Below are 25,127 nucleotides of genomic sequence, written 5' to 3' on the forward strand. Positions count from 1 at the left end.
AGCCAGAAGCCTTGCCGTGCGGCGCAGCCCGGGCCTTTGGGGTGGCTGGTTGAGGGAAGCCCTTTGCCAGCCTGCCTCCTTGGCAGCTGGCCCTTTGAAAGTGAGGCGAGGGAGGCAGCCGCTGGCCTTTTGGCCGGGAAGGCTGCCTGCGGGCCTGGAGCAGTCCCTGCCTCGGCTTCGGGGCCGGTAAGTGGGAAAGGTGGGTGCTGGTCGCCTCTGGGCTGGTCTCCCTGAGGAGGCGGCGGTGGCCCATCCTGCCTCCCCCGGGGCCTTGCGAAGCGGGAGACGGGGCAGGGGGAGGCCCCCGGGGGGCGCGTCCCGGGTTTCCCGGAGCGAGCAAAAGGCAGGCCAAGTGCGGGAGGGCGTCCCCAGGGAGGCGTGAGAGCTGTGGCGAGGACCGTGAGCTGTGAGGAAAGGCGGGCGGGCTGTGCGGGAGCTGCCCCTGCGGGGTGCGTGCAGGTGAGGCGCGGGAGCGGGCGTGCGGGCGGCAGCCCCGTCCAGGGCGGTGCGTTTCCCCTGGGGGTTTTGTGTCGGGGTGTGTGCGTGCAGTTTGTGAGGGCGTCATCTGAGGAGCGAGTGCGTGGTGAGAGGGGAGCGGGGGTGTATTTGTGGGGGGTGGGGAGGAGGCTTCGTCGCGGTGCGCGCGGGCCGGGGGTCGGGGGCTGCGGATGGTGGTGCGGGGCGTGAGCCTGGGTGTGTGGAGGCTGGGGTGCGAGGCCGGTGGTGCGTGCGTGCGTGCGTGCGTGTGCGCGTGCGTGAGCGCGTTGCGGAGCCGGTGTGGGGGCGGGGGAGGGGGGCGGCGTGGAGCAGGCAGGGCGGTGTCTGTGGGCTCGCTTAAAGGCAGGCAAAGCGGCAGGCAGCAGCGTCTACGGCCATACCACCCTGAACACGCCCGATCTCGTCTGATCTCAGAAGCTAAGCAGGGTCGGGCCTGGTTAGTACTTGGATGGGAGACCTCCTGGGAATACTGGGTGCTGTAGGCTTTTGCCGGCCCTCGCCACGCTCCCTGCCGCTGCCCGGCTGCAGGTCTCCCTCCGGCACAGGCTTTTGCCGCCTGGTCCTCGCTTGCTTCCGCAAAGGTCTCGCAGGCCGTAGCCACCTCGCCCGCCGCAGCCCAGGGCGAGGGCTTCGGGCGCCCGGCCCCGTGGCGTCTTTGTTTTTCTTACCAGCCGGCGCTCTTGCCCCCTTGGCAGCAGGTGTGGGAGGCCAGCTGGCCGAAGCGGCGGCAGGCGCCCCAAGGCCTGTCTGCCCTCGCGCTCCCTGCCCGCCGCTTCAGCTCCGCCGCTGGAGGCTGGGAGAAAGGAAAGCCAGAAGCCTTGCCGTGCGGCGCAGCCCGGGCCTTTGGGGTGGCTGGTTGAGGGAAGCCCTTTGCCAGCCTGCCTCCTTGGCAGCTGGCCCTTTGAAAGTGAGGGGAGGGAGGCAGCCGCTGGCCTTTTGGCCGGGAAGGCTGCCTGCGGGCCTGGAGCAGTCCCTGCCTCGGCTTCGGGGCCGGTAAGTGGGAAAGGTGGGTGCTGGTCGCCTCTGGGCTGGTCTCCCTGAGGAGGCGGCGGTGGCCCATCCTGCCTCCCCCGGGGCCTTGCGAAGCGGGAGACGGGGCAGGGGGAGGCCCCCGGGGGGCGCGTCCTGGGTTTCCCGGAGCGAGCAAAAGGCAGGCCAAGTGCGGGAGGGCGTCCCCAGGGAGGCGTGAGAGCTGTGGCGAGGACCGTGAGCTGTGAGGAAAGGCGGGCGGGCTGTGCGGGAGCTGCCCCTGCGGGGTGCGTGCAGGTGAGGCGCGGGAGCGGGCGTGCGGGCGGCAGCCCCGTCCTGGGCGGTGCGTTTCCCCTGGGGGTTTTGTGTCGGGGTGTGTGCGTGCAGTTTGTGAGGGCGTCATCTGAGGAGCGAGTGCGTGGTGAGAGGGGAGCGGGGGTGTATTTGTGGGGGGTGGGGAGGAGGCTTCGTCGCGGTGCGCGCGGGCCGGGGGTCGGGGGCTGCGGATGGTGGTGCGGGGCGTGAGCCTGGGTGTGTAGAGGCTGGGGTGCGAGGCCGGTGGTGCGTGCGTGCGTGCGTGCGTGTGCGCGTGCGTGAGCGCGTTGCGGAGCCGGTGTGGGGGCGGGGGGGGGGCGGCGTGGAGCAGGCAGGGCGGTGTCTGTGGGCTCGCTTAAAGGCAGGCAAAGCGGCAGGCAGCAGCGTCTACGGCCATACCACCCTGAACACGCCCGATCTCGTCTGATCTCGGAAGCTAAGCAGGGTCGGGCCTGGTTAGTACTTGGATGGGAGACCTCCTGGGAATACTGGGTGCTGTAGGCTTTTGCCGGCCCTCGCCACGCTCCCTGCCGCTGCCCGGCTGCAGGTCTCCCTCCGGCACAGGCTTTTGCCGCCTGGTCCTCGCTTGCTTCCGCAAAGGTCTCGCAGGCCGTAGCCACCTCGCCCGCCGCAGCCCAGGGCGAGGGCTTCGGGCGCCCGGCCCCGTGGCGTCTTTGTTTTTCTTACCAGCCGGCGCTCTTGCCCCCTTGGCAGCAGGTGTGGGAGGCCAGCTGGCCGAAGCGGCGGCAGGCGCCCCAAGGCCTGTCTGCCCTCGCGCTCCCTGCCCGCCGCTTCAGCTCCGCCGCTGGAGGCTGGGAGAAAGGAAAGCCAGAAGCCTTGCCGTGCGGCGCAGCCCGGGCCTTTGGGGTGGCTGGTTGAGGGAAGCCCTTTGCCAGCCTGCCTCCTTGGCAGCTGGCCCTTTGAAAGTGAGGGGAGGGAGGCAGCCGCTGGCCTTTTGGCCGGGAAGGCTGCCTGCGGGCCTGGAGCAGTCCCTGCCTCGGCTTCGGGGCCGGTAAGTGGGAAAGGTGGGTGCTGGTCGCCTCTGGGCTGGTCTCCCTGAGGAGGCGGCGGTGGCCCATCCTGCCTCCCCCGGGGCCTTGCGAAGCGGGAGACGGGGCAGGGGGAGGCCCCCGGGGGGCGCGTCCCGGGTTTCCCGGAGCGAGCAAAAGGCAGGCCAAGTGCGGGAGGGCGTCCCCAGGGAGGCGTGAGAGCTGTGGCGAGGACCGTGAGCTGTGAGGAAAGGCGGGCGGGCTGTGCGGGAGCTGCCCCTGCGGGGTGCGTGCAGGTGAGGCGCGGGAGCGGGCGTGCGGGCGGCAGCCCCGTCCTGGGCGGTGCGTTTCCCCTGGGGGTTTTGTGTCGGGGTGTGTGCGTGCAGTTTGTGAGGGCGTCATCTGAGGAGCGAGTGCGTGGTGAGAGGGGAGCGGGGGTGTATTTGTGGGGGGTGGGGAGGAGGCTTCGTCGCGGTGCGCGCGGGCCGGGGGTCGGGGGCTGCGGATGGTGGTGCGGGGCGTGAGCCTGGGTGTGTGGAGGCTGGGGTGCGAGGCCGGTGGTGCGTGCGTGCGTGCGTGCGTGTGCGCGTGCGTGAGCGCGTTGCGGAGCCGGTGTGGGGGCGGGGGGGGGGGCGGCGTGGTGCAGGCAGGGCGGTGTCTGTGGGCTCGCTTAAAGGCAGGCAAAGCGGCAGGCAGCAGCGTCTACGGCCATACCACCCTGAACACGCCCGATCTCGTCTGATCTCGGAAGCTAAGCAGGGTCGGGCCTGGTTAGTACTTGGATGGGAGACCTCCTGGGAATACTGGGTGCTGTAGGCTTTTGCCGGCCCTCGCCACGCTCCCTGCCGCTGCCCGGCTGCAGGTCTCCCTCCGGCACAGGCTTTTGCCGCCTGGTCCTCGCTTGCTTCCGCAAAGGTCTCGCAGGCCGTAGCCACCTCGCCCGCCGCAGCCCAGGGCGAGGGCTTCGGGCGCCCGGCCCCGTGGCGTCTTTGTTTTTCTTACCAGCCGGCGCTCTTGCCCCCTTGGCAGCAGGTGTGGGAGGCCAGCTGGCCGAAGCGGCGGCAGGCGCCCCAAGGCCTGTCTGCCCTCGCGCTCCCTGCCCGCCGCTTCAGCTCCGCCGCTGGAGGCTGGGAGAAAGGAAAGCCAGAAGCCTTGCCGTGCGGCGCAGCCCGGGCCTTTGGGGTGGCTGGTTGAGGGAAGCCCTTTGCCAGCCTGCCTCCTTGGCAGCTGGCCCTTTGAAAGTGAGGCGAGGGAGGCAGCCGCTGGCCTTTTGGCCGGGAAGGCTGCCTGCGGGCCTGGAGCAGTCCCTGCCTCGGCTTCGGGGCCGGTAAGTGGGAAAGGTGGGTGCTGGTCGCCTCTGGGCTGGTCTCCCTGAGGAGGCGGCGGTGGCCCATCCTGCCTCCCCCGGGGCCTTGCGAAGCGGGAGACGGGGCAGGGGGAGGCCCCCGGGGGGCGCGTCCCGGGTTTCCCGGAGCGAGCAAAAGGCAGGCCAAGTGCGGGAGGGCGTCCCCAGGGAGGCGTGAGAGCTGTGGCGAGGACCGTGAGCTGTGAGGAAAGGCGGGCGGGCTGTGCGGGAGCTGCCCCTGCGGGGTGCGTGCAGGTGAGGCGCGGGAGCGGGCGTGCGGGCGGCAGCCCCGTCCAGGGCGGTGCGTTTCCCCTGGGGGTTTTGTGTCGGGGTGTGTGCGTGCAGTTTGTGAGGGCGTCATCTGAGGAGCGAGTGCGTGGTGAGAGGGGAGCGGGGGTGTATTTGTGGGGGGTGGGGAGGAGGCTTCGTCGCGGTGCGCGCGGGCCGGGGGTCGGGGGCTGCGGATGGTGGTGCGGGGCGTGAGCCTGGGTGTGTGGAGGCTGGGGTGCGAGGCCGGTGGTGCGTGCGTGCGTGCGTGCGTGTGCGCGTGCGTGAGCGCGTTGCGGAGCCGGTGTGGGGGCGGGGGGGGGGGGCGGCGTGGAGCAGGCAGGGCGGTGTCTGTGGGCTCGCTTAAAGGCAGGCAAAGCGGCAGGCAGCAGCGTCTACGGCCATACCACCCTGAACACGCCCGATCTCGTCTGATCTCAGAAGCTAAGCAGGGTCGGGCCTGGTTAGTACTTGGATGGGAGACCTCCTGGGAATACTGGGTGCTGTAGGCTTTTGCCGGCCCTCGCCACGCTCCCTGCCGCTGCCCGGCTGCAGGTCTCCCTCCGGCACAGGCTTTTGCCGCCTGGTCCTCGCTTGCTTCCGCAAAGGTCTCGCAGGCCGTAGCCACCTCGCCCGCCGCAGCCCAGGGCGAGGGCTTCGGGCGCCCGGCCCCGTGGCGTCTTTGTTTTTCTTACCAGCCGGCGCTCTTGCCCCCTTGGCAGCAGGTGTGGGAGGCCAGCTGGCCGAAGCGGCGGCAGGCGCCCCAAGGCCTGTCTGCCCTCGCGCTCCCTGCCCGCCGCTTCAGCTCCGCCGCTGGAGGCTGGGAGAAAGGAAAGCCAGAAGCCTTGCCGTGCGGCGCAGCCCGGGCCTTTGGGGTGGCTGGTTGAGGGAAGCCCTTTGCCAGCCTGCCTCCTTGGCAGCTGGCCCTTTGAAAGTGAGGCGAGGGAGGCAGCCGCTGGCCTTTTGGCCGGGAAGGCTGCCTGCGGGCCTGGAGCAGTCCCTGCCTCGGCTTCGGGGCCGGTAAGTGGGAAAGGTGGGTGCTGGTCGCCTCTGGGCTGGTCTCCCTGAGGAGGCGGCGGTGGCCCATCCTGCCTCCCCCGGGGCCTTGCGAAGCGGGAGACGGGGCAGGGGGAGGCCCCCGGGGGGCGCGTCCCGGGTTTCCCGGAGCGAGCAAAAGGCAGGCCAAGTGCGGGAGGGCGTCCCCAGGGAGGCGTGAGAGCTGTGGCGAGGACCGTGAGCTGTGAGGAAAGGCGGGCGGGCTGTGCGGGAGCTGCCCCTGCGGGGTGCGTGCAGGTGAGGCGCGGGAGCGGGCGTGCGGGCGGCAGCCCCGTCCAGGGCGGTGCGTTTCCCCTGGGGGTTTTGTGTCGGGGTGTGTGCGTGCAGTTTGTGAGGGCGTCATCTGAGGAGCGAGTGCGTGGTGAGAGGGGAGCGGGGGTGTATTTGTGGGGGGTGGGGAGGAGGCTTCGTCGCGGTGCGCGCGGGCCGGGGGTCGGGGGCTGCGGATGGTGGTGCGGGGCGTGAGCCTGGGTGTGTGGAGGCTGGGGTGCGAGGCCGGTGGTGCGTGCGTGCGTGCGTGCGTGTGCGCGTGCGTGAGCGCGTTGCGGAGCCGGTGTGGGGGCGGGGGGGGGGGGCGGCGTGGAGCAGGCAGGGCGGTGTCTGTGGGCTCGCTTAAAGGCAGGCAAAGCGGCAGGCAGCAGCGTCTACGGCCATACCACCCTGAACACGCCCGATCTCGTCTGATCTCAGAAGCTAAGCAGGGTCGGGCCTGGTTAGTACTTGGATGGGAGACCTCCTGGGAATACTGGGTGCTGTAGGCTTTTGCCGGCCCTCGCCACGCTCCCTGCCGCTGCCCGGCTGCAGGTCTCCCTCCGGCACAGGCTTTTGCCGCCTGGTCCTCGCTTGCTTCCGCAAAGGTCTCGCAGGCCGTAGCCACCTCGCCCGCCGCAGCCCAGGGCGAGGGCTTCGGGCGCCCGGCCCCGTGGCGTCTTTGTTTTTCTTACCAGCCGGCGCTCTTGCCCCCTTGGCAGCAGGTGTGGGAGGCCAGCTGGCCGAAGCGGCGGCAGGCGCCCCAAGGCCTGTCTGCCCTCGCGCTCCCTGCCCGCCGCTTCAGCTCCGCCGCTGGAGGCTGGGAGAAAGGAAAGCCAGAAGCCTTGCCGTGCGGCGCAGCCCGGGCCTTTGGGGTGGCTGGTTGAGGGAAGCCCTTTGCCAGCCTGCCTCCTTGGCAGCTGGCCCTTTGAAAGTGAGGGGAGGGAGGCAGCCGCTGGCCTTTTGGCCGGGAAGGCTGCCTGCGGGCCTGGAGCAGTCCCTGCCTCGGCTTCGGGGCCGGTAAGTGGGAAAGGTGGGTGCTGGTCGCCTCTGGGCTGGTCTCCCTGAGGAGGCGGCGGTGGCCCATCCTGCCTCCCCCGGGGCCTTGCGAAGCGGGAGACGGGGCAGGGGGAGGCCCCCGGGGGGCGCGTCCCGGGTTTCCCGGAGCGAGCAAAAGGCAGGCCAAGTGCGGGAGGGCGTCCCCAGGGAGGCGTGAGAGCTGTGGCGAGGACCGTGAGCTGTGAGGAAAGGCGGGCGGGCTGTGCGGGAGCTGCCCCTGCGGGGTGCGTGCAGGTGAGGCGCGGGAGCGGACGTGCGGGCGGCAGCCCCGTCCTGGGCGGCGCGTTTCCCCTGGGGGTGGGGTTGTCTCGGGTTTGGTGATGGTGTGTGTGAAAATGGCATGCTGAAATTGCCAATGTTTGGAATTGTAGTTTCGTTTGTTCTGGTTTGTACCTGGGCCGGAGAGCACCTGGCTTTGGGAATACCTGTTATGGAAGGGGAAGGAAGCGAGGCCTTTGAAGTGTCGTGCTGTTAGCTGCTCCCGCCTTCACTTTCCTTTCGATAAGTAGTTGCATTTCCATTGGGCCACGTGCGGGACGGTGCGGATCCCCCTGTCCCGCCCCGTGCTGTGCGTCTGTGCCCGGGGCTTTTGAAGTCCTGCCCTGGGTGAGCGGCGCGGCGCGGCAGGCTGGGGGGCGGCGCAGCCGCTGTCCCGCCATCAGCTGACTCCGGGGAGTCAGGAGACGCGGCTGGGATGGGGCGGGTCACAGCGGCCGGCGTCTCCGGACGGCCATGCTTCGCCTTGTGCTCCGCGCCGCCGCGCTGGTCGTGCTGCTTCCCCTGGGGCTCGGCGGAGCTGTAAGTGTGTCCCCGGGGAGTGAGCGCGGAGAGCTGCCGTGCTGGGGCGCGGGGCTCCCGTCCCTGGCTGGGCTCCTGCGGAAGCGGTCACGGCCCGTGCCGTCCCCTTGCGCTGGGGGAGGTGGAGGGAGCCTTGCGGGTGCTGAGCTGCCCTGAGGGCGTCGGTGGCTGTGCAGGGGGATCATGTGTAGAGACGCGGCTGGGGAGCAGGGGAAGTACTCCCTGGAGAGGAATTTGGAGCCCCATCCCCTCCCATTTCTTTTTATTTACACACATTGCAAATATGGAGGGGGCTGAGTTGGGGCCTAGGTACAGTTCTTTGGCTCCCCACCACCTCCTCCTCGGGGCTGACTGCAGGAGGTGGGGTGCATGAGTTGGATGTGTGGCAGGCACTCCTAGTGTCCTCTGAGCCCAGATTCCATTCTCTACCTGGTGGGTTGGCTAGAGGGTGTAAAGCGTATGAAACAGGGTAGTGTCTCGGGGCAACCAGGTCTGTGTTTTCCGAGAACAGGTGTGTCTGTGTCTCCCCACTTCTCAAGCTGTGCAAATGTGCAAGGGGCTGTCTAACTCTCCACCCAAGTCCAATAGGGACCTGATGCCTGAGGAGACTGCTGGAGCCTACTGCTCCTTTATTCAGCTTGGTTGGTGGACAGGACAGATGTGGGTTGCTACGGCCTTGTCTACACTGCCACTTTACAGCACTGCACCTTTCTCGCTCAGGGGTGTGAGAAATCACCTCGGTGAGCGCTCCAAGTTTCTGCTCTGTAAAGTGGCAGTGTAGACCGTACCGCAGCGCTAGGAGCTGCTCCCCTTGTGGGGATGGTGTTTTGGTTTTGTTTTCTTACACAGCACTGGGAGAGCTCTCTCGCAGTGCTGGTGCTGCGACTCCACAGCCATGTTAAAGTCCTGCTGTGGCACGGCTTTAATGTTGCCAGTGAAGACATATCCTTAAACACTGTTACTTTTCTTAGTAGAATCCTGCCCACTTTCTCCTCGCTTGGTTATGAAGCTTTGAGGCTGACCTTTTTTGAGGCAGTGTTTGCAATTTTTCGTCTTACAGCAAACAGATTTTGTGGCACCTTGTTTAGTGATACACTTAGGGTATGCCTACACTGGCAACTTTCTGCGCAACAAGTTATACGACCTTTTATGAAAGTGCTGGAATTAAACCTCTGTTGCGTGTCCACACTGTGCTCCTTGTGATGGTGGAGCGCATCCCCATTAGCAGTTCTTGCAATGGCAAAGAGAGCAGTGCATTGTAGTAGCTATTCCACTGTGCAACTGACCGCAGGGTGCTTTGGGAAGGGTTTCCAATGCCTCATGGGGCAGGCACAGCGTCACATGATGCAGGTTTCCCAATCCCATTGTTCCATGGGCATCCTACTACATTGTGAGCTGCTTTTCAACTGAAGGCGGGGCTGGGGCAGAGTGTGACAGGGAGGGTGTGTGTGTGTGTGTACAGAGGTGGGAGGAGAGACAGTGTGTTTTGGGGGACAGAGTGTGTCAGCAGACAGCGGCAGGAAGCAAGCAGTCCTGAGGCAGGGGGTGGGGGAAACCTTGATATCAGCCCCCGCCTCCCTCCCCAGCTTGGGAGGGGTGCAGGTCTCCAGCAGAATTCAAAACAATGAGCAGAGCAGCCACAACACTTCCGGAGGCCAATTGATTGCTTTGTGCACTGTAATGTGTTTACACTGCTAATACAGTGCAAGAGCTTCTGAGCTTTAAGGCTTACAACTCTCATCAAGGTGGGTGTTTGTGGGTGGGTTGTGGGGTTTTTTTTGTTTTCTTTTTCAACGCTGCAACTGAGGAACTTCGGCGCACAAAGTGGCTTGGCAGCGTGTGCACCTCAGGAGTTACACCGCAGAAAGCTGCTTCACTGCGCGGCGACTTGCCAGTGTAGACAAGGCCTTAGCTTTGCTCATTGCTTTCTGAACTCTCATCCAGAATAAAGAAAAAATCCAGGATATCCTGAAAGCCATGAATTGTCATTAAAAAAGCCCCCTGCCTCTTGGTAGGCATATTTTAGCCTTTATTATTCAGAATCTATCGTGACAAGTTATACATTAGATGACTCTAGATCTTTAATTGTCTGTCTTGAATTTGTTTTTGTGCTGTTCTGCACTTGTCTGATGGTGTCAGAGTTCTGACAATATACCAGGTAGAAAACATTAATTTACTAGCGTGGGTTGAGAATGGGGAAGGGTATCTGCCTTTTCTCTGCCTTTTTTAACATGCTTTATCATGCTACTTGCTCTTTCTATATAGATTTGCATCAGATTGCATCCAGAGTTACACAGTCTTGCTAATGGCCTATATGAGTTGCAATACTTAAGCTTAAGGCCTGAGTGAAGAGTACTATGGGAGTTCTAATGCAGCATTTCTTCTGGGTTTATGCATTTGAAGTAAACCCTTAGCATTTTTTTAAATAGTCGTGTGTTTTAATGTTGTATACATATTCTAAAGAATGTTAACACACAATAAAAAGCAAAGTAACTCCATGAGAAGTTCTGGTTTAAACCGACAGCAGCTTCTAACACAGTATGTGGTCTTTTTAATTATTTTGAAAAAGCAAACACTAGTTTAAAACTTTAAATAATCAGTGTCGTGGCCTCTTGGCTTAAAAATAAAAAGGGGGGGGGGAGAGAGACAGAATATCATCAGAATGCATATAAATGGGGTTTATTTATTGAGGCTGCAGGGTATAGACAAGGATGGTCTAGGTCTCAGTAGTTCTTTAGCTCCCAGACCAGACCAGGTTGATACAGAGTCTCCATAAATCCTGGCCTAGAATATGCAGGTGTGGAAGGGACTGGTGACCGTACTAATTATATAATTTAAACTAGCTTTCAAAATTCTGCTCACCATAAATGAGTAAACTACCATCTTGAGAAGTGCAGGGCTGTATATTTTTCAGCCTGGGCTGGCAAATTTTCATAACAACTTTACCAGGCTGTCTCATAGGGATTTTTGTGCATGTGCATGTCTCATTTTTTCCCCTATGGCTCATCTGAAGAGCAGAAGTAAGGGATGAGCTGTGGGAAGTGGTTTGCATGCTCTGTGTTTGTGCTCCAGTGATCCTGAATGGCTGAAGGCTGGAACTGAATGATTGATGGTTATGTCATTATTCTGAGGTGAATGTAGTCACCATCATGGGTCAGTGATGATTTTTTTTTTTTTTTTTTTGGTTGGGCTCTTGAGACCGCAACATTATGTACCAGTGACACCTACTCTCATGGAATGGTGTCGTGTTGGAATGGAGATGGTGTTGTGCGAGGGAAGCAGATTAGGTAGTGAGTGCAAAGTGTTAATTAACTGTAGCTGTGTTTCTTGGATGGAGTAAGCAGGGTTTGGTAATATTTTATTGGTTATTGGAAAGCAATCATCACTGTGTGATTTGTGAGACAATATCCCGGAATTGTGAGGAGAATTCTTATTACTGGTTTAGTATTCACAGGTTTTTGTGCTAACTTATCAATGGGAACGTTGAGGATGGGAGACTATAGAGATCAGGACTGGGTTGTCAGAGTTCTAGATCCTTTTTATTCTAAGTTGTTAAATCTTTTATAGCTGTCCTTGATAGTGATAGTGGTATCTCCACCAGCCTTGGTGTCCTGGGTGGTGGGTGCCAAATAATCGCTCTCTCTGGTTTCTAGACTGGGAAAGGGGGGGATTGTATGTCTTAATATCAAAAAGCTGATGTTGGTTCCTGGTTGCAGGCCAAGTTGACCAAGAAGTCCCTTCACAACCACATTCTTACCTACTGGAAACTCAAATAGAACAGGAAGGTGCAGGGACTGTCAATCGGTAGAGATGATCTCCTTCAAGCAATTGCCGCTTGAAGCAAAGGCTGCAGTGGCTGCTGGAGTTGTCTTCTTCTCCATGATGATATCCCAGACCTTCCTGGCAGAGCAACTTGAGTTCGGTACACAGAGGTGGCTGCGGAGATTACAGATGGCACTGTTTGTTAATGCGCTGATGCTCATAGGTTCTCTTTACATCTGGAGATGTATAGTGACCACATTCTACAGGCTTTCAGCTGCTTACTCCTATTGTTTCCTACCATGGAAAATAGCTGTGCTAACGTTTCTAGCTTTGGCACACTCAAGCTTTTTTACATTGCTGTTTCTTGTTGCAGAAGAGCCCTATTTCTTTTCCTTAGCTTCTTACACATGTCTAGGAGCCTATATAATCCTTATTTTCTTTCTCTTCACTCTGGGCTCTGTAGAGCAAGTTTATAAACTCTTGGTCAGCAGAGGTGCTAAGACAAGTGGTATCAATAAGAGTAGTAAAACTGTGATGAAACCTGTTTTGGTTGTTATGGTGACAGTTGCTCTGACTGCTGTTGGGTTGTTGAATGCCTCCCAGCCTCCTGCAGTGACCTCAGTGGTGATTCCTGTTCACAAACTGCCTTTGTCCATGGATGGCCTGAAGGTGGTGTTGCTATCAGATATCCACCTGGGACCCACTGTAGGGAAGACTAAACTTGCAATGGTTGTGCAGATGGTCAAAGCTTTAAAACCCGATATCACTGTGATTGTAGGTGATCTGTCAGATTCTGAAGTGATGGCCATCCGACCTGCTGTTGAACCTCTTAGTGAGCTTAATTCCCCATTGGGAACTTACTTTGTCACTGGAAACCACGAGTATTATACTTCTGATGTCAACAGCTGGTTTGAATTACTGAAGTCATTTAACATTCATCCACTCCACAATGAGAATGTGAAGATCTCTTCTCCAAGGAGCAGCAATGATTGGTTCTGTCTGGCTGGGGTTGATGATATTGAAGCTCAGGTTATGCGCTATTCTGGGCATGGCATGGATTTAAAAAAAGCCCTAGTTGACTGCAGTGCTGATCATGCAATAGTACTTCTGGCTCATCAGCCACTGGCTGCAAAATGGGCTCTCCAAGATCGCCCAGACATAAATTTGATCCTTTCTGGCCACACTCACGGTGGGCAAATATTCCCTCTGAATGCTGGTGCCTATTTGCTGAATCCCTTCTTTGTTGGCTTGTATAAAGTTGGGCAGAGCACTTTCGTATATGTCAGCCCGGGGACTATGTATTATGGAATTCCAATGAGGCTGGGCAGCAGAGCTGAAATAACGGAGATCATCCTGCACTCTCCCTGAATGGTCTGCCAACTTAAAAATTCTGTGTCATCTATCAGCCAGTATAACTGACGGTTTGATTCATAAGTCCCCAAGTCAAGTCCATCCCTGATGTAACTCCGGGGAAGCCAGTGAAGTTAGAGCAGTGATGGACTTGGTTCTGTAAGTCTGATGCTGATCTTTGTGCACAAAGCACTGTTTTCTTCTGCCACATAGTAGTAATCTTATCAAACACCCATCACAGATGAGTGGAAGCGATGAATAAATCAATCAGATGAGTTATTTGTGCTATTGATATCTTGCATTTTAAAGAGATCACCATGAGATCAGTGTTTCGTTTTAAGTGTGCTTACTGTGTATGTTTAATATCTGTAATCTGTTATTAGTTCACATTCCATTTTTCACTTGTTTATTGGTGGAGTGCCGTCTAACTCATGATGATGATGTAGAGTTCACCCACTGGGAAGTGTGGTGAAACTGTGGATGCAAATTTTGCACAGTGCTCTACAAAGTCTTCATTGAGGTTTATCGAGTTGTCCTACAATGGGAAGTGAACGCGGTATTTTTAGGTGATAACAAGGATTCTGTTTAAAATTTGTATGGGGGGCCTGTAGGTGCTACTGCAAAATGACCAGTAAAGTACGATGCCTGTGCTAGGGTTGCCAATTTTGGTTGGATGTATTCCTGGAGGTTTCATCACATGACCTAATCTTTAATTAAAGATTAATCTTTTAATTCCTGCAGACTCCAGAAAAATCCTGGAGGGTTGGCAACCTTAGGCCCTGTGCATTTGCTCCTTTAAAATCTAGATAAAAACCTAAATCATAACAATTGGAGAGACTGTGGAAACAGCTTCCTTGTTTTGCCTAAATGTAACCGGTCATCTAGTGAGTATCTAATAAAGGTCTTATAAAAGGGACATTGTTAACTTAAAACTCCCACTTCAGTGTGAGCATTCAGTACTTTACCATTGGTATGAGTAACACTTACGCTATGTCTACACTAGCCCTTTTGTCGGTCAGGGGTGTAGAAAAATATACCCCCGACCAACATAAGTTTCACCAACAGAAGCTCCAGTGTGGACAGCGCTATGTTGATGGGAGACACTCTCCTGCCGACGTAGCTATCACCACTCGTTGGGGGTGGTTTAATTAAGCTGACAGGGGAGCTCTTTCCTGTCGGCATAAAGCAGATACACGGGAGACCTTACAGTGGCACAGCTGCAGAGGTACAGCTGTGCCACTGTAAGGTCTCTAATGTAGACATAACCTTAAAATCTACAATTGAAAGAATTAGTGGGGGGGATGGGACTTTTTTTCCCCAGTTATATTATTTGGGTAGGTTTAGTTAGTTTCTTTCCATTGTATATAGTAAGTTTCTTCTTTTTGTTTTGGGTAGGTTTTTTTTACCCAGCAACTGGGGAGAGGGAGAACTTAAAAACAAAGCTGCTGTGACTCAAAGGAAAGGTACTTGAAACTTTGAACTTACTTTAACATTATCTAGATTGTAAATTAATGTTTTCCCTTGACCAGAACTAGATTAGATAGCAAGTACAGTAGAACCTCAGAGTTATGAAAACCTCGGGAATGGAAGTTGTTCAAACTCTGAAATGTTCAAAATGAACAAAACGTTATGGTTGTTCTTTCAAAAGTTTACAACTGAACATTGACTTCATACAACTTTTAAACTTTACTATGCTGAAGAAAAATGCTGCTTTTATCCATCTTAATTTACATGAAACAAGCACAGAAACCGTTTCCTTACATTGTCAAATCTTTTTTTTAAACTTTCCCTTTATTTATTTTGTAGTTTACATTTAACACAGTATGTATGGTATTTGCTTTTTATTTTTATGTTTTTGTCTCTGCTGCTGCCTGCTTGTGTACTTCTGGTTCCAAAATGAGGTGTGTGGTTGACTGGTCAGTTCATAACTTTGGTGTTTATAACTCTGACGTTCTACTGTAACTTCTGTTTGTGTATAGACTTCCTAGTGCCCTGACCTCTAATTGTTCTGCTATGAAAAAAATGGCCTTTTTTTTGTGTGTCTCTTTAAAGAGCACTGTCTAGAGTTTGAATCCGTACTTCAGTCTGGCATGTTTCTTAGTGCAGTTTAATATAGATAAAAAATTAATATTTGTTTGGTTTTTAATATAAACAAAACCAGGTTGTTCTGGGTTCTCCCACATTTTTCTAGGGCATGAGAATCAAAAATTGAAGTAGAATTAATTTATATTTACTGTCCAAGCTGACTGAAGTGCAAAAATAAATAAGACTTTTTTTTCACTGTTTTCCCGGGTGTACTAATCTGAGATGCTATTAGTAAGTATAGATAAGGGATTTTTAATTTTTTTAAATCTGACAGTGTCCCTTTAATTCTTTAAGCTGATACAGGATTCTCTCTCCTCATATAAACACTGTCCAGCTATTTCTCTATTCTGTTCCCACCCACCAAAACTGTGCACCCTCTTGTTCTTGAAAATTGGCTCTGGGCAAACCAACATCTTTATTAAATGGTTCTGTGCCTCTGTCTAACTCAGATGGCCCTCGTTATTGGGGTATCTGAAACACCTCACAATCTTCCTCACATCAACCCTGTGAGAGTAGAGAAGTTCTAGCAGATGAGGAACCGAGACAGAGGAAACTTGTGGCAGAGATGGGGAATTGAATCCAAGTCCCAAGCTAACCCCCTAACCACTGGACCACTTCTCCCCAGTTTACCAATGTCTAAAACAGTGATAATACACTGCAACTTCACAAAATGCTTTGTATTCATAGATTCATAGATACTAAGGTCAGAAGGGACCTTTATGATCATCTAGTCTGACCTCCTGCACAACGCAGGCCACAAAATTTCACCCACCCACTCCTGTGAAAGACCTGGAACACCTTTCATCTGAAGGATCCCAAAACATGTCTGGGGCTCAAGTTATATCATACACTTTTTGTGTGTGTGCCTTATGTTTCTCTGACTGCTCTTTCCCTGGCTGACTTAGTGTTGCTGCTACCTGACCAGCATGAGATGTGTAGATAGCCCCCAATGATAGCCTCCAGCCCCTGTTGTTTAACTCAGTGAAAGACCTGAGTTAAAATCCATATCTCCCCCTTGGTAGTGCAAAGCATTGTCTCTTGGCCACTTTTTTCTAATCATTAAATTATTTGAGGATTATTGCTATGTTATGCAGCTAATTGTCTAGCTAATTACCTCCCATGGGAGGTGGGCACTGTGGTTGCTTCCGTGTTTGACATTTCAGTGCTCACTGAGAAACTGTTTATCTAGATTCCTCTCTTGCCCTTCCCAAGAAAACACATATGTGTACAAAAATCAGTATGGAGAATTGACTCCTACCACAAATAAGCAGGTGATTTTTAAATTGTTCTGTGAATATTTTCACCATTTTTTGAACACTTTTCATCTATTTTTGTTGTTTTTAATTGTGACTGTATTTCTTTGGGGTTTAATTAAATATTTTTGTTGATCTTGATTTCTTTTCTACTAGAATGCAAAATTATTGAAAAGGCTACTCGGAGCACCATTGCAGCCATAGCCAAATCCTACAATCAATTTTTGTGAAAGATATATTAGAAACCATATACATTGGAGAATCAGTATGCATATTTATAAATCCATAGTACTGATATAATGAATGCATTTGTTATGCTTATAAAAAGCACACGGGATCTTTTCAGGGGAGAAGGCAATATGCCGCATTTACTGAAAATATAACAGTTCGCATATGCATGCACACGCACACGTCCTGCAGATGGTCTTAATAGTTACCAGGCTGTCAATCTAATGGCCAGTTAGATTGGGCATGAGTGAGGAGTTGGGTTTTGTCGGTCGTGATCCGATGCTCCGAGGCTTTGGAGAACTGAACCCAGAATTTCATGGCAAAACTTCCCATCTTTATAGTTGTAAATTCCCACTTGAGACCATGCATTTTGCAATGTCATTCTGTAACAGCAGACAACCCCAAGATTAACACCATTTAAGGACTAATGATTACAGGATGACATTGCAAAATGCATGAACTCAAATGGGAATTTACAGCTATAAAGATGGGGTGTTTTGCCATGAAATTCTGGGTTCAGTCCTGCAAAGCCTCAGAGCATTGGGTTGTGACGGACAGAACCCAGCTCCTCACTCGTGCCCAATCTAACTGGCCATTAGATTGACTTGAGGTACAACAGCCTGGTAACTATTAAGACCATCTGCAGGACCTGCGTGTGTGATTGAATGCATATGCTGACTGTGTTATTTTCAATAAACACGGCGTATTGCCTTCTCCCCTGAAAAGATCCTGTGTGCTTTTTATAAGCATAACACATTGAATGCTAAGATTGTTACTGTTCCAAGCAATTAATAAAAAGTTAATATTGTTCCCTGGTGGAGACAAGTGTCTTCTGTAATGATCATTCAATTTACTTTGGAACTGCCTATTGATATCTATTTAGGAGTTACCTTTTTTAAAAATATTTTTAGTGTAACAATTAAACTTAATCAAGCACAAATGCAAAGTAATGTACCATGTGTCCAGGCCACTCTATGTGCTGAAGGTTTTGATATTCCTGAGTGCAAGTGAAAAGGGAATGTCACTGTATTAAACCTGTGTGTAACATGGAACATCCACGCTGAGAACAGTGAGTCCAATGTTATCAGGTTGAGGAGATGAGTCATGTAATGTGATTGCAGGGACGGAGATGAGGAAAATTGAAGATCAAGGGGAGGGAGAGCAGAATGCATGAGTGGTTCTTAGTTGGGTTTTATATTTGAGTGGTGGTGGTGAAGACAGGTTGAGGGTGAATCTCTCTGTTGTTAAGGAGGGTATCTAATGTGTTGTGCCTGGAGTTGGATCATATGTTGTTTGATGGTCATAAAAAAGATGGCTGCATCCTCTTACCACACCTCAGAGCATTAAACAGAAAAGTAGGAGAGGCAGATCAACATGTCCATGTTGATTGACATGGTAGGGGCCATATTCTGCAGGAAAAATTCCATGGACTTAAATGAGAGCTATGCCTATGTAAGGACTATAGGATCAGCACGTAAGAAGATGGTCCCCATTAATGGAATAGCTCACGTGAATAAGGTTAAGCATGTGCTTAAGTGTTTTCAGGATCAGGGCCTAAATAGCTTCCATTATCCAACTATTCATTGTCTCCTTGTCTATAGTCTTGCTTTAGAGGGAGATGAGGTGGGTGAGGTAATACCTTTTATTGGACCAAATTCTGTTCACATCCTATGGATGGGTTTTTGATTGATAGGAATTAGATGGGAAAAAGACCCATTTGATCTTCCATTCCAGTTCCCTGTCAATACAGGATCACTTTAGCCTATCTAGTTTTAAATCTTCTCTCAAGTGATGGAGCTTCAGCTACTTCCCTTGGGAGGCTGTTCTAAAGCCTGGTCTACACTGCAAAGTTAGGTTGACATAAGTTACCTTGCGTCATGTTATTTGTGCATGTGTCCACACTCCAATTTGTCTCCAGCTGACGTAAGTGCCCTGTTATATCAACACAGTCAAACCACTTCCCCAGATGGTGCGGAACCATGGTTGTCCCACTGAGGTCCATGCAGTGCGAGTGTAGACACTGCATGGCCTGTGTCAACCCTAACAGTCTTTCAGCATCTGTCCCACAATGCCCCATTCTCTGCAACAGTGACCACTCTGGTTACAATTTCAGACTCCACTGCCTAGGGGTCACAGAGACCAGAAGCCACCCCCACCTTTCAACATCCTCCCTTCCCCTCCCATGTTGTTGAAATGTCTTTTCCTGAGTGCCGATGTTGGCAAATGCACCTTGTGTTAGCCCAAAACAGTTTAACTGTGGTCTACACAGATCAGAAGATGGGCTGTCTGCAGATCCCACCCCCTCCTGCATCTATCATTGGGTGATTTATTAAGACCGAGGCAGAATAAGATGTAACACACAAATATTTATTATGCCACTAGTCAGTAAACTAGACAAGGACACCCTTCAGGCAAGCTAGCTTGAACTGTGTGGGCCACTGGCTGCCACTCAGATGGACAGTCCTGAGTGACAAGCGTGCCACTCACTAAATAACTTGCAGTTGTGAGGCAGATTATGGCTGTCACATGACTCTAATTTCCCTGACCTTTCCCCTCCTTGATTTGAAAAAGGCTGAAAGGGCACTAAATCATCCGAGGAGAAGGGTATCCAAGATGGAGGCTTAGCTGTCCTTTTTACAAATCCAAGATGGACATTACATAAAACAGGTCAGAAACAGATTTTACCTAGCACTAGCAGCTCTCCCTTCTTGTGTGCAACTACCCAGCTGACTGTGCTGGCCCCACACAGACTGAGAGGTACTAGATGCGCTCCAGCCTGGAGTAGACAGGTGCTTTGGATCTCCTGGGCCTGTGGGGAGAAGAGGCTGTGCCGTGTGAAAGCAAAGGAACTTCACGGCATGCCAGAAGGCCAGGGAGCACCACAATAGATCTGGTGCTGTGCCTCAGACCTGCTGCTTCGACAAGTTACTGCATGGCATACTTGGCGGAGACCCCACCAGCATCCCACAGACCATTGTGGGTACCGCCAAGGAACCCAAGACTGAGACCCCTGGTGTGTACAGCGTGGAGGAGGAGTGTGGAGGAGACACAGCAGGGGATTCCAGCCATGCCGCAAGCCAGGACCTGTGTGAGACTCTGACACAGTATAGCCAGTGCCACCAGGTGAGCGTTGATGAGCCTGATGAAGGGGAAGGGAACTCGGTTAAGTGTGTACATGCATTTTTCTGTGCATTCTTTAAATTTAATGATGGGACCTGGCCCAACCCCAAGTTAACAAGACACCGGTATTGACTTTTCATTTGCTCATACAAGAGCAAGTAGTGGTACAAAAAACATAGGTGGACTTCAGACTAGCAGCCGTGTTAGTCTGTATCCGCAAAAAGAAAAGGAGAACTTCTGGCACCTTAGAGACTAACAAATATATTTGTGCATAAGCTTTCGTGAGCTACAGCTCACTTCATTGGATGCGTTCAGTGGAGTTATCTACTTGTCATTACCCTGTAGGGTTAGGCTGGGACATGTGGAGCACCTTGGTTTTGTGCATAGGGATGTCCCTTATATCCCCCTGAGAGATCTTGATGAAACTTTCATGGGGGTACTCTGCAGTCCTTTTCCAGTGATTGCTAGGGATGGCAGCCTTATTTTGTCCTCCATGGTAGGACGTTTTCCCATGCCATTCTGTGATGACTTTGGCTGGCACCAGTGGTGAGCTGGAGCCTGTTTGCTGGAACCGGTTGTTAAATTTGGAAGCCCTTTTAGAACTGGAGGGACAACTGGAGCTCCAGCCCTGGAGCACCCACGGAGTCGGCGCCTAAGGCGCCACTTTCGATGTGATCAGTGTGGGGAGCGGTCGCTCCGCCTGCTCCCCCCCAGCTATGCTACCCCGCCCCTAGGAGCAGGGGGACCTGCTGGATGCTTCCTGGGAGCTGCCCCAGGTAAGCACCGCCGGGACTCCCCACCTCGCCCCCTGGCAGGTCCCTCTGGCTCTTAGGGGCGGGGCGTGGTGGGCACCCACTACGGTGGCCCACAAGACCCTCCTGCCCGGTTCTGGGGGCAGTCAGGGGACAGAGAAGGCGGGTGGATGGGGCAGGGGTAGGGGGGGCGTCAAGGAATGTGGGGGGTTGGATGGGGAAGGGGTCCCGGGGGACGGGCGCGTGCCACGACCCCCTTGTAGGGTGAGGAGGGAACCGGTTGTTAAGATTTTGGCAGCTCCTCACTGGCTGGCACCATTGCAGTAAACAGGCTAGCAACATACGAGTCTGGGTCGCTTCAGGAAGCCAGTAGTAGCTGTGCTCTCTGTGCCTTTGATACCTTCCAGAGTGAGACATCAGCTTAAATCACCACTGCCTGTGGAAAATAGTGCCAGTGCTCGGTGCCCTATGCTCCTACTTAGGGAACAGGGACCAAAATTATATAGCTTTATACGACAGAACGTCCCCCGCCCCTGACAGGCCACTATGGCTGGGATTGGAGAGTGGTGCTGTGCAGAGGTGCTCCACAGCCGAAGGGCCAATAAGCATGTATTTTAAAAATGTTTATGGGGAATAAGGGAAGGGAGTTTTGAAACTTATCTTTCCCTTTCCCTTGGGTCTGTAAATCCAGTGGTACATCTGTCTGTTTTTATCAGCACCTTCTAGGGTGGTGGCCTTGAGGAGTTCCCCCTCCACACCTGCAGAACGCGTGATCCTGATGAGGAGGAAAAAGAAGAGGACTGGGGAAGACATATTCTGCAAGATCCTGCCAGCCAGTGCTGCATCGGACCACAAACAAAGGGCTTGGAGGGCTCATACAACCAACAACATGGAGAAAGACAGAGAGGACAGGAAAAAGGCCCAGGAGTCTAAGCAGGATAAGGAGTGGGAAATGCGCTAGGACATAACGGATCTTCTCAGGTAGCAGATTCAAATGCTGCTGGTTGTCCTACAGGTCCCAAAATCTTGGATTCTCCATCCTTTGCACTATTTGGAGAACTCCATGGTTACTGTTCCCTACACCCCACAATGTATCACGGTGCGGATCGTTGCCTCTATCTTTCCACACGGGGGAGGAGGGAGGTGGGGCAGCAAAGGAAACAATAGCTTCACATACACTGACCTATGAGAACCATGACTGGTATGCATGTTTCCACAATGGACTACATTTGTGCATTCAAATGGACATAAAATTAAAAAGGAAGTAAGCCTTTGTTTTCACCTCGTTATGTTACACGTTTGTATTGCATTGCGTGTGGGGATTTTTTGTACATACTTTTTTGTTATGTTTTTCCCACTTAATAAATGTTTGTTTTTGGGAGAATCAAGTGATCTTTATTAGTTCGCAACAAATATTGCAGAATGCATAGCGGTACTCAAAGCAAACAGTCCTTGTAATTGTATAGCAAGCACCATAGAATTCACAACTTCAGGAAAACACCCAGTCATATTTATAACTATACAGCAAGCACTACACAGTTCTGAGCAGCACCTAAGGTTCCAGGCTCAGAGAACGCTACATCACAGAACACCACTGTGGCTGACTGCTAAAGGGCTCTTTCAAAGCCACCCTCACTCCATAGTGCCATGTTGAGCACTTGTAATGGCCCTTGAATCTGGCTGTTCAAATTCGGCAATTAGCTGATCCACGTCCGTCCTCCACCCTAGTAGCAGCTAATTCCCCTTTGTCTCACAGCTATTATGCCAGACACAACAGACAGCAATAACCATTGGGATGTTTTTCTCACTGAGATCCTATCTAGTGAGTAAACACAGCCAGCATTCCTTCAATCTACCAAAAGCACCTTGAACTGTCATTCTCCGTCTGCTGAGCTGGTAGTTGAATCTTACCTTAGTGCTGTCCGGGTGGCCTGTGTACGGCTTCATGAGCCAGGGGATCAAGGGGAAGGCTGGGTCCTCCAGGATCGCTCTTGGCATTTCTGTATTGCCAATGGTAATCTGCTGATTGTGAAAGGAAGTCCCTGCTTGCATTTTTCTGAATAGTCCTGTGGTTCTCAAAGATATGAGCATCATGCCCCTTCCCTGACCAGCCCACGCTGTCAGTGAAGCTCTCCCCAGTGATCCACTTGTGTAACCATAGAAAAGTAGCCCTTTCTGTTGATGTACTCTGGCAAGGTGGTGCTGCCAAAGTAGGCGTGTGTGCTGTCTTTGGCCCCACTGCAGTTTGAATTCCCCATTGCTGCAAATACATCGGCTGTGTCTTGCACATTGCCAGGAGTCCCTGCGTAGCAGGACGTGATGCAACTGTGCAGGGCCATGAATGACAACTGTGTATTTCCCAACTCTAAAAACTATTTCCCACTGACCTGCAGAAATCCAGCACTGCAAGCTTTTAGAGCGCATTTGCTACTCAATTCTCCACTGTCAATTCAGCACTCATTCTGGTGTCCAGACACTGGTGGGCTGGGGCAAGCTTGCCACACGGATCCAGGAATGTGGCCTGGAATTCTGCAGTCATCCCAGATTTGCATTATGATGCAATCCCACCAATCAGTGCTTGACTCTCAGGCCCAGAAGTGGCACTCCACCCTCTGAAGCTTCTCCATGACTGCCACCAATAAGCTTCAATTGTTTTTCACTCTGTCCCTTGGCAAACTGTCCTCAAAGCCATCCTCATGTCTGTGGTGGTTGTGGTACCTCTTGCGGATCTGCAAATACAGGAGAACCATGCGTCCTGTATTTGCAGCCTTCATGAGAATAGCGCAGAGCTCTTCAGGCTCCATGCTTCTGTCAGAGATGGCAGACACCAATAAGTGCCATGGGGGTTTGTGGGACTTAAAAAAAAAAAAGGGGGGGGGGGTGCTGAAAATTAGAGCATAGGGATGGCATTAGGGAATAATGCATTCTGGAAACTTGACCCCTAGCTTCCAGAGAGCCCTGAGTGAGTCATTTCCATCCCACAACATATTGTGAAAATTTCCCCAAAGGCATTGCACTGGATGGCAGTGTTTGTCACACTGAAATATTTACCTATAGTGCACCGCACTTTACATCAACACAAGCACTACTGGTGGGTAAGTGCAGCAGCAACACAAGCAACAAAATGTGCTCCTGCCCCAGCGATACACAAACTTCAGCGGCTGTACATCAAGGTAACTTTCATCAACCACAGTTTGTAGTGTAGGCATGGCCTCGTTCTGAAGTGCTGCCCGGATGTTTTTCCTCAAGTTCATTTTAGGTTTTCCTTATTTGCACTCTTTTATCCTACGGCACCTCACTACATCCTCCCCCACCCTTGGAATTTTGCACTCATCACATTTCCCACTCCCTAAGTGGTACTCTTGAACTGTGTGTGTTTGCCTCTCAATCTTTCCCTTTAGCATTCTGAGAGTTCTTGTTGCTCCTCTGAGCTCCTTCCACTTCATCTTTGTTGCTCAGTTGCACTTCAGCTCATCTACTACATGGAGTTGTTCCTGATTAACTGTGAAAGTGGTTAAAACTAAATGGGAACAAAGCACTCTAATTCCATTTGTGGGCACTCTTTTTTCTGGAGTGATTTAGGAAGAGCTATTGCACTGTAAATTCACACCCTACCTTAATCCCCGTTAACTGTAAGTGTGGCTAGGCTCTTTTTTCTTTCTAGTAATATTGTGTCCTGCACTGAACATACTCCAGGCGCTGTCATACCAGAGCCATGTTAACTGTTACCTTTTTGGTCTGTGACATGTTGTTTGTGTAGACAGCCTGAAAGCGCATTGCCTCCTTTTGCTGTCATGTTGCATTGCAAATACACATTTAATTAGCTGTTCATTATTATCCCACCCACTGTCTAGCCCGTGGACTCCTGGAAGGTTGGTTGGCTTTTAAATAGTGACATGCAGGGATCCCAAAGTACCCGCCTGCACCCACAACAATGGGATCCTAGAACTGGCCCAGTCCCTAGGTTTCTTTCTCTACTGCTCCCATCACCATAGTCTCTCAGCAGCTCTATGTTTCCAGGTTACTCCTGCCCATTGAATGTACATATTTGAGTCATTCCCTTCCTTCCCCTCCCCAGTGTACTAGATTTCATTTGATGCTCTCTCTCTCTTCCCTCCCCTGCCCCCCAAAACCCTTTTCCTTCTTATTTCCTTCACTTCCTGCTACAGTCTTCTCTCAAAATAGACTTTTAGGATTTTTTTATTTAGGTAATATGGTCCCTCATTTCCTGATAGCCGCAGTAGAGAATTTTAAAACACAAACTACACTTAAAAAGAAATTGGTACTGCTCTTGATTGGAGAGAGTTTGCTTGTTGGAGAACTCTAGAGCCAAATGCCAACAGGGAGAAGACAGCAGTAACTTTTGAGAAGCCTGCAAAGGTTAAGAATCCATCAGATATCCACACCAAATGCACTTTAGTTCCCACAGATGTCAGCCATGATACTGACACTGTTTTTGTGAAGTTCTCTGGCAACTGCCCTGTTTTGCAGCATGGGGAAAACCTTAGTACATGCCTACCTGCACCAGACCCTTGTTCTGCCTCCTGCTGAGGTGCTGGCTGCACTTCCCCACATCTTTTCTTTTATGGATTCCTTGTCTGTGGCCACACAAAGTCATGGGACCACCACATTCACCTCCTGGCATTGGCCAGGATGGCCATCTATCAGTCTGGGAGTGCATGCTCAGTGGGGAGGTTTTCTGTTGCTGTGGGGCCTATTTCTGTTCCCTAATTGTCTCTCACGTCTGGGCAGAATTCCACTATCTCCTTTGTGGAGCAGTTCGTGGTGTTTAGGGTTCACTACTTGGTGCCCCCATCCAGTATCCTTTTTTTAATCTCTCCTCTCTCCCCCCTCCCCCCGCCAGCTTTCCTGATCTACCATTTATTTTTCCACTGAATCTATTTTCTGTGGTCTGTGGTCCCTCCCTCAGTTGAGGGTGTGAGCATTTTGTCCTATGATGACTTAGGCCCATCCTTCCAGAATTAAAGTAGGCCATCGCCTTTCAGCTGCATTAAATTCACTCAATTTAAAA

The 25,127-nt window shown here is 52.7% G+C and overlaps 2 protein-coding genes and 5 non-coding genes across 9 annotated transcripts in view; all 7 read left to right on the forward strand.

The window, feature by feature from the left end:
- Window positions 1-864: 864 nt before the first annotated feature.
- LOC144261642 (5S ribosomal RNA) lies at window positions 865-983 on the forward strand. Its single transcript, XR_013345354.1, has one exon. It is a non-coding gene; the product is annotated as a 5S ribosomal RNA (ribosomal RNA).
- Window positions 984-2,167: 1,184 nt separating this feature from the next.
- On the forward strand, window positions 2,168-2,286 carry LOC144261765 (5S ribosomal RNA). Its single transcript, XR_013345457.1, has one exon. It is a non-coding gene; the product is annotated as a 5S ribosomal RNA (ribosomal RNA).
- Window positions 2,287-3,471: 1,185 nt separating this feature from the next.
- LOC144261766 (5S ribosomal RNA) lies at window positions 3,472-3,590 on the forward strand. Its single transcript, XR_013345458.1, has one exon. It is a non-coding gene; the product is annotated as a 5S ribosomal RNA (ribosomal RNA).
- Window positions 3,591-4,776: 1,186 nt separating this feature from the next.
- Window positions 4,777-4,895, forward strand: LOC144261643 (5S ribosomal RNA). The gene has a single exon (XR_013345355.1). It is a non-coding gene; the product is annotated as a 5S ribosomal RNA (ribosomal RNA).
- A 1,186-nt stretch (window positions 4,896-6,081) lies between these two features.
- LOC144261644 (5S ribosomal RNA) lies at window positions 6,082-6,200 on the forward strand. The gene has a single exon (XR_013345356.1). It is a non-coding gene; the product is annotated as a 5S ribosomal RNA (ribosomal RNA).
- Window positions 6,201-7,434: 1,234 nt separating this feature from the next.
- GLB1 (galactosidase beta 1) overlaps window positions 7,435-25,127 on the forward strand; it is a 68,566-nt gene continuing 50,873 nt past the window's right edge. Inside the window, exon 1 of one of the 3 annotated variants that reach the window (XM_077811109.1) lies at window positions 7,435-7,545. In XM_077811109.1, coding sequence (XP_077667235.1) covers window positions 7,480-7,545 — 66 coding nt within the window. In that variant the 5' untranslated portion in view covers window positions 7,435-7,479. Of the gene's footprint in view, window positions 7,546-11,354; window positions 11,468-14,086; window positions 14,121-25,127 lie in introns of those variants that run through there. The other 2 variants (XM_077811111.1, XM_077811110.1) reach the window with 2 other exon arrangements.
- Window positions 7,447-12,677, forward strand: TMPPE (transmembrane protein with metallophosphoesterase domain). Its single transcript, XM_077811112.1, has 2 exons — window positions 7,447-7,545; window positions 11,262-12,677. The coding sequence occupies exon 2, from the start codon at window positions 11,356-11,358 to the stop codon at window positions 12,673-12,675; it is 1,320 nt and encodes a 439-aa protein (XP_077667238.1). The 5' UTR covers window positions 7,447-7,545; window positions 11,262-11,355; the 3' UTR covers window positions 12,676-12,677.

The sequence above is a fragment of the Eretmochelys imbricata genome, chromosome 2 (assembly GCF_965152235.1).
Source record: "Eretmochelys imbricata isolate rEreImb1 chromosome 2, rEreImb1.hap1, whole genome shotgun sequence".
Taxonomy (NCBI): domain Eukaryota; kingdom Metazoa; phylum Chordata; order Testudines; family Cheloniidae; genus Eretmochelys; species Eretmochelys imbricata.